Source organism: Beta vulgaris, chromosome 9 (assembly GCF_026745355.1).
Source record: "Beta vulgaris subsp. vulgaris cultivar EL10 chromosome 9, EL10.2, whole genome shotgun sequence".
Lineage (NCBI taxonomy): Eukaryota > Viridiplantae > Streptophyta > Magnoliopsida > Caryophyllales > Amaranthaceae > Beta > Beta vulgaris.
The window spans coordinates 35,559,740-35,572,176 of record NC_079210.1 but is presented as its reverse complement, the minus strand read 5'-3'; the positions used below and the strand labels follow the sequence as shown (position 1 = coordinate 35,572,176).

Below are 12,437 nucleotides of genomic sequence, written 5' to 3'. Positions count from 1 at the left end.
TTCAACACCTCCTTCTTCTAGTACCTCCAATGACATTTCTAAAACTCGACACATAACTGACTGCGCAACACATTACTTAACTGAATTATCGACTTTCGACTCAATGCATCAACAACAACATTAGCTTTCCCTTCATGATACTGGATCTCCAGATCATAATCTTTGATCAATCCAACCACCTCCTCTGCCCATGTTCAACTCCTTTGAGTGAAATATACTTTAAGCTCTTATGATCCGTGTACAATTACACGTTTCCCATACAAGTAGTGCGCCATATTTCAAAGCAAACACTATTCAGCTAATTCAAGATCATGGTTGGATAATTCACCTCTATGATTTTAACTCCTAGAAGCATAAGCAATGACCTTCCGTTCTATCAATACACACCCTAACCCAAATTTCGAAGCATCACTATAAACATCATACTACTGGCTTTCATCAGGTCGAGCCAAAACAGGTGTTATAGTCAACCTTTCCTTCAACACCAAAAAAAAAACTTCCTCACACTCTGGATTCCTAACAAACTTACATTCTTTCTTCATCAGGCTAGTCATTGCTCTCGAGATCTTCGAGAAATCCTTTACAAATCTTCGATAGTAACCAGCTAACCCAAGGAAACTTCTTATATCAAACACCGTATTTGGTATTGGCCACTCGTGCACCGCTTGAATCTCAGCAGGATCCACTAAAACTCCTTCCTTTGGGATAACATGTCCTAAAAATGCAACCTCATCCAACCAAAATCACACTTAGAGACTTGGCGTACAACTTATGCTCTCTTAGGGTGGACAAAACTTCCCTCAAATGCAGCTCATGACTGCTCCTATCCTTGAATATATCAAAATATCATCTATAAACACAACCAAATATTTATCCAAGTATGGCCTGAAAATCCTATGCATCAAATCCATGAACACTGCAGGTGCGTTGGTCAGACCAAACAGCATAACTGTGAACTCATAATGACCATAACGCGCCTAATGACGTCTTACGGAATATCACCCTCAGCTAATCCTCAATGTGATAAGACCTCAAATATCTTCGAGAAAATCCCGCTCCTTTCCAAATAAATCATCATATTCTCGGAAGCGGATACTTATTCTTGATCGTCACATTGTTTAACTCCCGATAATCAATGCACAACCTCAAACTACCATCCTTCTTTTTACGAACAATACAGGTGCACCCAAGGAGACGAACTAGGTCTTATATACCCTTTTTTCCAATAACTCCTCCAACTGAACTTTTGACTCTTTCATCTTAGCTGGAGCCATTCTATACAGAGCCTTTGAAATAGGTCATGTTCCTGGCATCAAGTCTACAGTGAACTCAAGATCCCTAACCGGTGGCACACCCGGTATCTCTTCAGGAAACACATTAGGAAACTCAGATTCGACTGGGATCTCCTATTCTCATCTTCCTTTTCAAACCTGTGAACTCCACAGAAGAATAACAGTCACCCCTTTTTCACATAAGATTGAATTCTCATCGCGGACACTATCTTCATTCCCTTCTTCTTCCCAAGCTTCCTATAAGTCACCCTTTCTTTCTTAGGACCGACTAAGGACACCTTCTGGGCCTCACAATCAATTGAGCCTTGAATCTTCCCAACCAATCCATCCCAAAACTACATCGAGGTCTGACAAGTCAAACTCAACTAAGTCGGATGGAAAGTTCACCCCAATTATCACTAAAGGTACTTGACTATGTAAAGTAGTACAATTAAACATCTCCCCTGATGGCAATGCAATTACTAATGAAATAGGCATGTGACTGCTTAACTGGAGCTTTTCTACTAAAGTGTTAGAAATAAATGAATGAGATGCTCCTGAATCAAATAACACTTTGACAGACAAGGAATTTATGAAAAAGGTTCCAACTACTACCTCAAAAACATTATGAGCCTCACGACGGTTCATGACGAAAACTTTGCCTTTGGACTGATTCCCCATCCCTGGTTTAACAACAGCATTGGAGGAAGCTAACTTCTGTTGATCATTCTGAGGGGCCTTACTACTCGAGTCAGGTTTGACTGCAGAATGTGGTGGAACATAACTCCACCAATTCATTTCCTTGATATAAACTATGTGGACCCATTTAATCCACAATAGATCAACTTATCTGAGCCATCTGCCGCACATACTTACCAACTGTATCATACTTCCATACAAGGCAGTCTCTCAAGCCCAACACTCCATGTTTTCTAGGTATTCACATCTTACTCCAGGCAATAGGAGGAGGCCTATTGAGATAGTCTTTGCCCTCCCATAACAAAACTCTACACAGTTGTGTGATCTTTATCATCACTAGTTTAGGCAACATAAAGATCTGCGCCCAACAAGTGTGTAGACTGAGAAGCACTGCCTTGACTAATGTAACCCTGGCTGCATAAGACAAATGTCTGAAAATCCAACACAAAAGTCTCTTTAGCATTCTATCAACAATCACATCACAATCAGCTCTTGATAATCTTCTTGCTGTGATGGGAATTCCTAGGTATTTGAAGGGGAATTCCCCTTTCTGAAACCCAGTGAGCTGCAAGATTCTACTATGGATTTCCGGCTTCACATTCCCAAAGTATATTGCAGACTTTCCTGGCTGGCATGAAGGCCTAAAACCTCAACAAGAGAAGGCAAAGTTCTTTTCATCAACATTGTAGACTGTATATATCCCTTACAAAAGAGCATAAGATCATCAACAAAAATAAAATGATTAATTTTCAGCTAAGAACATCTATAATGGAATGAAAAATGTTATTTTTTGCTCATTATACTCATCAATCTGAAAATGTATTCCATTGCTTAATTAGAAAAACAGCAGAGGGGTGATAAGTGCGTTTTAAACGCACTTTATGGACTCCTTTTAGCTCATTTTGATTCTCTTTCTCCCCTATCTTCGCTCTTTCTTCTCCCTTTTCCCTTCTATTTCATTCACTTGATCATGCTGGATCATAGTGACATTTTCCTATAATTTCAATCATTTTTGACCGAATTTCTAGTACATTTGCTTTCACCTTGTTTTTCCATGTTCTTAATATAGGTGAAACTACTAAGATGGCTACGATTTGTAGAGTTGGTAAAGGTAGAAATGAAAACAAAGCACACATTGAGACATGGTGCGGTTGCACCATTTCCCATGCCCGTTGCACAAAGGAGCACATTGCACAATAGAATCTTGAACAAAGAACTTCAAATGAACATAACTTTGAAACCACATATTGTATGAAGATAATTCTAGTTGGAGGTGAAAGCTTGTTTCGATAACTTTCTAACGACTGGTCATAAGCTTGATTTGGATCTCGAAGGATAGAGTTATGCGTGTTTTAAGTTGAACTGTCCGACCAGAGTAGAAAAGTTGTAGCGCCCGCACCAGTAATGAGGTGCGTCTGCACCATCTGGAAGTTTTTAAGCCCAAATATCAGAAGGCATGGTGCTCCCGCACCTCTGACAATGGTGCGCCTGCACCATTTGACTGACTCAGTTTTGATGCAGGAGGATTGGTGCTCCCGCACCTTCTTTTGGTGCGCCCGTACCTTTCGTATCCACAAAAGAAATCAAATTTTGAGGCGTCTAAAAGAACGAGTTTTTGTTTTAGTTTTAACTTATGCTTTATTATTCTAGACTATAGAGAGTATTATTTGGGTTCAAACTAGAGAGAAAAAACACATTAATTTTGTCAAAGATTTGAGATTCTTAGATCATAGTTTGTGGTTCCTACAAGATTGAAGGTATTTTTTATTCAATTTAATTTCAAGGTTTCAGCTTTATTCCATCTTTTCATGGTTGTTCTTGTTCTTCCATAATATTAGTTCTTCATTCTTATAGTCTCATAATTGTTATTTCTATTAGATTAATTATCACTTAATCATGGTTAGCCCTAGATTAGTCATAAATTTTATGTCTAATTGCTTAGAATCCTCGATTAGTGAGTAGTTTCTTATCTAGGGTTAGAGTGAAAATATGAATTAGGGTTTAAATATTTTGTTGAGTTGATTGTGATGTTCTAAAGAAGTTTATGCATTGATCTTGGTGTTTTGAGACCTTAGAATAAATATTACACATTTATACTTTAGTATTTTGAATTCAAATGTTCTTAAATTGAATTTTGAACTCTTTTATCATCCCCAAGAATCAACTTAATTTCTTGGCTAAGATATTGGGTAGAAATTAAGGGGATACTTTATTAGGGGTTTTTCGAATTTATTGAATCTCTTAATCAATTGACTAAAGACCATTCGAGAGAGGATTTAGCTTATTGAATAAGTGATTATTCTTGAGGACCATTTGGAGAGAGTATTCGAGTGTTTTAGAGGAAAACTATACCTTGCATAATTATCTCCTTTGCTTCACAATCGCTTTAACGATCATTGTCCATTCTTATTCATACTAGTAACCTTAACTCTAGTGTCTGCCTATTTGATATTTTAACTCGCTTTATTTGATAGTCCTCTGATATTAGCTAGTACTTGTCACCAATTCATTTTAAACCCCCCAAAAAACCCTTCAATTAAGTAATTTAGACTTGTTAGACTTTAATTAATCCCATTTTCCCTGTGGATCGATCATTGACTTACCTTTACTACGTTCTTAGTAATTGCTTGTTAGGTTTTATAAATATTGTTTGAAAAGTGATTTTTGGTGTCTTAACGACACACTAAATACATCTTATCAAAATGGCATCGTTATCGGGGAACTTGTGCTATTAATTGAAGTTTATTTTAGTTTAGCTTTGCTTAGTTGATTTTTCTTTTATTTTCTTTTTGATTATGGTTGTTATTTGCTGATATTCTATTTATCTTTGTGTGTTACATGAGAAGAAGAGCTCACGGTTCACCCACTTTACCTCTAGATCGATCTTGAAATCGATCGTACCTTGCGAAAGCTTCAGAAACATTTGGAAGATTTGTCTTTGGGTTCCGAGCCATCTTTACCAGTCTCAAGTACAACAAGTGAAGTTGAATAAAAATGGGTAAAGCAAATCCACAACTCTTTAGGGATTTCGGAAATCCGGGTTCCTATGTTTTTTAAGGTGGTATTCGACTCCCCACCACTACTACAAATTTCAGCATTCATCCTCAGTATACTCGGATGGTGAAAGCAGAACAATTTTGTGGGGGATCGGATGAGGATCATCTTGACAGGTTTCTGGAGATTTTTGCTATGTTAACCACAAATGACATCTCTCGAGACTTCATCAAGATGCATCTAATTCGGTCTTCTCTTGAAAAGCAAAATCATGGCTCAAGAGCTTACCTGCTAATTCTTCACTACATGGGAAGAAGTCACGCACAATGGCCTTTGTGAAATACTTCCCTGAGTGGAAGACAACAGACATAAGGAGGAAGATCTTCTCATTTGAGCAAGATAATGATGAGACACTTGTGGAAGCTTGGGAGCGGTTCAAGGAAATGATTCGTTCATGCCCTCACCATGAGCTCAACAAAAACCTCGTCATGCGGTTTTTCTATGATGGCCTTGATCCTATATCACGTGGCCAACCTTGATGCTGGAGCGGGAGGTCAACTTTCTAAGATCTCGTAAGGTCAATTTGAGTCCGCTATTGAGGAAGTGATTAACAACTATTCATGGGGTGGACGACGAAGAGGTGCTCAACCTAATAAGGTGAAGTTTGAATTAGATCCCATGGAACAAATTCAAGCTAAGATGGATCAACTTGACAGGAAGCTCTCAAAGATCAATCTCGCATCATCTAATCCTTCACAGGTAAATTCTTTTTCTTGTGATATTTGTGGTGGTACTAACCATAATACTTCTTATTGTGGAGGTACCCATTCGGAGCATGTGGCGGCGATAAACTCTATAGGAGATGGTTATCAAGGGAACCAAGGGTATAGAAGCAATCAACAAAAGGGGGTTGGAAACAACCTCAATAAAACTACACCCAAGGCTTCAACCAACCTCAACAAGGATGGAATCAACCTCAACAAGGGTACAACCAAGCTCAACACCAAGGGTATGTGCAAGGGTATAACCAACATTATAATCAAGGTGGTTTGTCCTCGCAAGGATCTAACATTTACCAAGCTCCACATCAAAGTGCCAATACCCAAAAACCTCCCTCTAATCCTCCATTTCCCAAACAAAATCCCGAATCTATTCCATCTCCTGACCTAACCTCTCTTCAAATTCTCCAACAACTCCAATCCATGAACCAAATTCTCCAAAACCATGAGCAAAGATTTCAAGAGCTACAAGCCCATAACAAATTGCTTGAAACCCAAATCGCCCAAGTAGCCAAGAAAAATCCCTCTACTCCCATAAATCAACTTTCGGGCCAACCCATCCCTATCCCCAACCTCCATCAAGCCAAAGCCATTCATTTGAGGTCGGGTACAAGTTATGAGGGTCCTCAGATGCCTAATGGGGAGTTAGAAAAGGAAGAAGTTGAGATTATTGAGAAAGAAGATGAAGTTGAGGAGGGTGAGAAAGGAGAGAATGTGGAAAAAGAAGAGCCACAAGTCCAAGTTGGTGATGAAGCTTCATTGCCATCATCTTCACCAACTAAGACTTATGTGCCACCGGTTCCATACCCTTACAGATTAGAGAGGAAATTGAGTGATAAATTCTCTAAGTTCCTCAATGTAATAGAAGGCCTTCAAATCAACATTCCTTTCCTTGAAGCAATGTCTCAAATGTCGGATTATGCTAAGTTTTTGAAGGAAATCCTCTCCAACAAAAGGAAACTAGAAGATGAGCTCATCAACTTGCCATACCAAGTAAGTGCTCTAGTGCAATATGTCATGCCCAGAAGCAAAGAGACCCGGGAAGCTTCACCTTGCCGGTCAAGATAGGTGACTTGGAGCCTAAAGGAGCGTTGGCCGATTTAGAAGCAAGTGTGAATTTGATCCCTATATCCATAGCTAAGCACCTAAATCTTCCTCTTCATCTTACACGGAAGACTATCCAATTGGTGGATCGAGCTGTGAGAGTGCCACATGGTGAGTTAGAGGATGTACCAATACAAGTTGGGCATGTGTTTGTGCCATGCGATTTTGTAGTAATGGATATGGAGGAAGATCAGGATACTCCCCTCATTCTTGGGAGGGAGGCCCTTAAGACATTGGGTGCTGTGATAAACTGCAAAAATGATACAACCACGGTCGAGGTAGCCAATAAGAGGGTTGTGTTCGAGTTCTCAAATACTTTTAAGAAACCCATGGAAAGATTGTCGAGTCAATCTAGTAGAGGGTGAGATGAAAGATTTTGAGAAAGTGGTCCACACCGGGGACAAGTTATATGCTTCTATTACCGATGCCTCGAGCTTGGACATAGAAGAGGTGAATGAATTCTCCATGCTTCCTGATAGCACTACCATTGAGGAGGTACATGAAGAAGCATTTGAGTTTACTAATACATCCACTGATAAAGAGAAGAGTTCTAAGCCTCCTCCCGAGGTAGAGTTCAAACCCCTTACCTCCTCCCCTACTTTCTCTTTGCTTGTCAACTCCGAGGACGGAGTTTTTATTAAGTTTGAGAGAGTTAGCACGTGTTCTCTCTATCTTAAAATTTTCTTCCTATTCGTTGTAATTAGGTTAATATTAGTATATTTGCATGTTAATTAGGTTCATATTAGTGTCTTTACATGTTAGGTTTGAATAAAAAATCTAACAAAAAGATTTTCTCTTTCTTTTCTTATATTTTTTTATGCATTTAGATTAGTTTTGTTGCAGGCATGATATGTTCCTAAAAGTGTTCATAACTTGATTGGAAGACATTCCCTACATTAGACTTGATGGTTTTGGAAGCCTTGTTATGACTTTAAGTGATCCTTGAGAACGATAACTTTTGGTAGAGACTTTTTGAAATTAGGCGAGTTGGTTGATTGGATTGCCTTACCCCTTGTGCGATGAACCCCGAAGGAGGGCCAAGAACCTCGTAAGACTCATTTGCAACCCTCACCATGAATTGTGTAACTTATGACTTGCATTTTAGCTCCCCAAGATTGCATAAGACCGAACCTATAGAAGAATGATTTAGGGCGTTTCTTTTTGCTAGAAATAGGAACTCAAAAGCCAAAAAGCTTTAATACCGGCATAATTATCCGCTTCTTAACCCATATGAGCCTTGTTATCCTATTTTTGCTTAACCCTCATAATGAGTTATGGCCAAACTTTCCCCAAAGTGGAGTGCATGTCTAGTTTGTATTGAGTTGAGTTGTTTTGATACTAAGTCTTCACTAGTATAATAAATGCTATTTGCTGCGGTTAAAAAGTGCCCTATTGCTACGGTTTTGGGCGCGCAGCAATTAAGAGTGCAGCAATAGGTATTAATTATATTGCTGCGGTTTAAAACCGCAGCAATATCGACAAATATTGCTGCGGTTTTTAGGCTAAACCGCAGCAATATATTAATTTTATTTTAGATTTAAACAGCATATTACTGTGGTTTTGACTAGAAACCGCAGCAATACATAACAATACAGATAAAAATTTTTTTTTTTTTTTTTGCATTTTGCCTTCAAATTTTAAAAATAAAAATATAGGATGAAAATAATACAACACGAATGTAAAAGAAGCTTATTCTACCAAAAAACAAAATTCAACATATATTAAAAAAACAGAAATGAATTCATCTAAAAAAAATGAAAAAATTCAACAAATAAAATTCTAACATATTCGACAAAAAAGAAAGAAAAAAAATTGTAACACCAATACAACACCCAAACATCAGTGTACATGATAATTACAAAAGAAGAAAACAAAGAAAACTCTAATCAGATATGAGAATTTAGCACTTCCGCGTCAATTCTTCCCCGTCGTCAGAGGCTGGGCTCGTCAGATTTTCCCCGATGTTTGATTTCTTCGACCTTTCATTGCAGATGGCGAATAGGTTCATGTTGTTAAACGACGAACAAGAAATTATTCGTCTGGTCGAACGATGAGGCTTGTGGTTCTGCTGCGACACACTTCGTCGGTTCGGACGAGAGACAAGGTCAATTCTGATGGTATGAGAGAGGCCAGAGACAAGAAGATGTAGGAGAGAGGAGATGAGATAGGCGAGACCGGAGGAGAAAGAATGACTGGTGTGAGAGAGGCGAGAGAGGATGAGAGACGACAGGAGGAGAGAGAATGACTGGTGTGAGAGAGAGGCGTGCTGAGGAGAGAGAAGGAAAGGAATGAGAGAGAGGCACGCTTGAGGAAAGAGAAGGAAAGTATTACGGGTGTGAGAGGCGTATAAGTCTTGAGTTGATGCAAAACCCTAATTTTTTTTTAAATACTTTTTAGTAATATTGCTGCGGTTCTTATTAAGAACCGCAACAATATATTAAAATATTATTTTCTTTAACATATTGCTGCGGTTTTTGATAAAAACCGCAACAATATGAGTTGTCTAATAGTCAGCTTTTTTTTTCAAAATTTCATATTGCTGCAGTTTTAGGCCGAAACCGCAGCAATATCTTTATTTTATATTTTACCTTTTTTTTTACGCGATATATTGCTGCGTATGGGTAAAACCGCAGCAATACCACCGCAACAATTAGCAATTATTCTACTAGTGCTTGGTTGAAAGTGAGTTAATGTGCATGTATGATTACAAAAGTTGAAGAAAATTGCAAGAAAGGAAAGGCAAAAGAAATAAAATAAAGAAAGAAAGCTCTTATTGTTTCATTTGGAATTCTATTGAAAGAACAGAAAGAGAGAGAAAAATGAAAAAAGTTCAAAAAGTGAAAATCAAGGTTATGTCTGAGATTTTGATCGATTTGAGATTGGTGTTAGGACTAGCTTGGGGGAGTTTTTACCCCTAGTTTGTACCCCGCTTACCCTTTTTGCACCACATTCCTAAATTATCATCCACACCTTTAACCTAGCCTCGTTACAACCTTAACAAAGTCCCTTTTGACTTCTAAATTGGACTTGGTCGATTTAATAGTGGCGGGCGAGATTTTGTGCATGTCATGATGAGGGTCATCAAAATGTGGTAGAGGCGAGCTATTATGGTTGAGCATCCCTAGGGAAGAGTCAAGCTCGGGACTTGGGAATGGAAAGGAGTGAGCAATCACTCTTAGAAAACCTATTTTTCAAGGAAACTTGATTAATCGGTGGATTGGATCCCTTGAGTTACTCTTGTGCTTCCTAGTCATCTTTCCTCTTGTGTTTGGTTGGTCTCCTAAATCTTGTTATGAACTCATTTAGCTTGCATGTCATATTTGTAGCTTTGCATATAGAGCATTTAGGTTAGTGTGTTGCATGTTTTTTTTTCTTTTTCATCATTTTCTCCTCTTCTTTTTCTTCTTTCTCATTCTTGGTTACTTGAGGACATGTAAAATGCTAAGCTTGGGGAAGGTTTATAAGTGCGTTTCAAACGCACTTTATGGACTCTTTTTAGCTCATTTTGATCCTCTTTCTCCCCTTTCTTCCCTCTTTCTTCTCCCTTTCCCCTTCTATTTCATTCACTTGATCATGCTTGACATAGTGACATTTTGCTAGATTTTTAATCATTTTTGACCGAATTTCTAGTACATTTGCTTACACCTTATTTTTCCACGTTCTTAATATAGGTGAAGTTACTAAGATGGCTATGATTTGTAGAGTTGTCCAAGGTAGCAAGGAAAACAAAGCACACATTGAGAAATGGCGCGCTTGCACCATTCCCCATGTCCGCTCGCACAAAGGAGCACAGTGCACAATAGAATCTTGAAAAGAGAACTTCAAATGGACATAACTTTCAAACCACAAATCGGATGAAGATAATCCCAGCTTGGGTTGAAATCTTGTTTCGATAACTTTCCAATGACTCGTCATAAACTTGTTTTAAATCTAAAAGGAAAGAGTTATGCGTGTTTTAAGTTGAACGGTCCGACCAGAGTTGAAAAGTTGGAGCGCCCGCACCAGTAATGAGGTGCGCCCGCACCACTTACTGAGGTGCGCCTGCACCATCTGGAAATTTTGAATCCCAAATATCATAAGGCATGGTGCGCTCGTACCATTTTACGACTGATTTAGTTTTGAGGCAGGATGATTGGTACGCCCGCACCTTCTTCTTTTGGTGCACCTACACCTTTCGTATCCGCAAAATAAATCGAATTTTGAGGCATCTAAAAGAACGAGTTTAAGTTTTAAATTATGCTTTATTATTCTAGACTATAGAGAGTATTATTAGGGTTCAAACTAAAGAAAAAAAATGCATTAATTTTGTCAAAGATTTGAGATTCTTAGATCACAGTTTGTGATTCCTGCAACATTGAAGGTACTTTTTATTCAATTTAATTTCAAATTTTCAGTTTTTATTCCATCTTTTCATGGTTGTTTTTGTTCTTCCATATTATTAGTTCTCCATTCTCATAGTCTCATAATTGTTACTTCTATTAGATTAATTATCACTTAATCATGTTTAACCCTAGATTAGTCATAGATTTTATGTTTAATTGCTTAGAATCCATTATTAGTGAGTAGTTTCTTATCTAGGATTAGGGTGAAAGTATGAATTAGAGTTTAAATGTTTTGTTAATGTGATTATGATGTTCTAAAGAAGTTTATGCATTGATCTTGGTGTTTTGAGACCCTAGGATAGATATTGATCACATTTATACTTTGGCATTTTGAATTCAAATGTGCTTAAATCGAATTTTGAACTCTTTTATCATCCCCAAGAATCAAATTAATTTCTAGGCCAAGATATTGTGTAGAAATTAAGGGGATCCTTTACTAGGAATTTTTCGAATTTATTAAATCTCCTAATCAATTGACTAAAGACCATTCGAGAGAGGATTTAGTTGATTGATTAAGTGATTATTATTGAGGACCATTTGAGATAAGACTCGAGTATTGTAGAGGAAAACTAAACCTTGCATAATTGTCTCCTTTGCTTCACAATCGCTTTAACGATCATTGTCTATTTCTTATTCATACTAGTAACCTTAACTCTAGTGTCTTCCTATTTGATATTTTAACTAACTTTATTTGATAGTCCTATGATATTAGCTAGTAGTTGTCACCCATTCATTTTAAACCCCCCAAAACCCTTCAATTAAGTAATTTAGACTTGTTAAACTTTAATTAGTCCCATTTTCCCTGTTGATCGACCCTTGACTTGCCTTTACTACTTTTTTAATAATTACTTGTTAGGTTTTATAAATATTGTTTGAAAAGTGATTTTGGTGCCTTAACGACACACTAAAAACCTCTTATTAGGGGGACATAAGATCCCCTTGCCTAATGCCTTTCTTCCCTTTGAAAAAACAACAGAGACTCTCATTTATACTTAATGTGAAAGAAGGAGAAAAGTCACACACACCATCACCCATTCAATAAATTTCTGAGGAAAATTCAATCTAGTTAGTAGATTTTTGATGAAGTCCTAGTTCAATGATTCATAAGCTTTCCTCAAATCTACTTTCACTGTGAATCTAGCAGAGCCACTCCTCCGTCTATATTGCTTCATAATATCTTGGCATAGGAAGTTGTTGTATAGAATCAC

At 37.7% G+C, this 12,437-nt stretch overlaps 1 protein-coding gene and 1 non-coding gene across 2 annotated transcripts; one reads left to right on the top strand and one right to left on the bottom strand.

Annotated features, from left to right (window-relative positions):
- Positions 1-5,329: 5,329 nt before the first annotated feature.
- On the bottom strand, positions 5,330-5,436 carry LOC125493876 (small nucleolar RNA R71). Its single transcript, XR_007270203.1, has one exon. It is a non-coding gene; the product is annotated as a small nucleolar RNA R71 (small nucleolar RNA).
- Positions 5,437-6,373: 937 nt separating this feature from the next.
- LOC125493624 (uncharacterized) lies at positions 6,374-7,212 on the top strand. The gene is made up of 2 exons (XM_048637097.1): positions 6,374-6,736; positions 6,769-7,212. Exons 1-2 carry the CDS (start codon positions 6,374-6,376, stop codon positions 7,210-7,212), a joined length of 807 nt encoding a protein of 268 aa, XP_048493054.1.
- The last annotated feature ends 5,225 nt before the right edge of the window (positions 7,213-12,437 follow it).

Bases quoted from the DNA above. Each gene is read 5' to 3' on its own strand.
- LOC125493624 (XM_048637097.1), top strand. From the start codon at position 6,374: ATGCCTAATGGGGAGTTAGAAAAGGAAGAAGTTGAGATTATTGAGAAA. The intron at 6,737-6,768 runs GTAAGTGCTCTA...TGTCATGCCCAG, and splicing joins TCATCAACTTGCCATACCAA to AAGCAAAGAGACCCGGGAAG.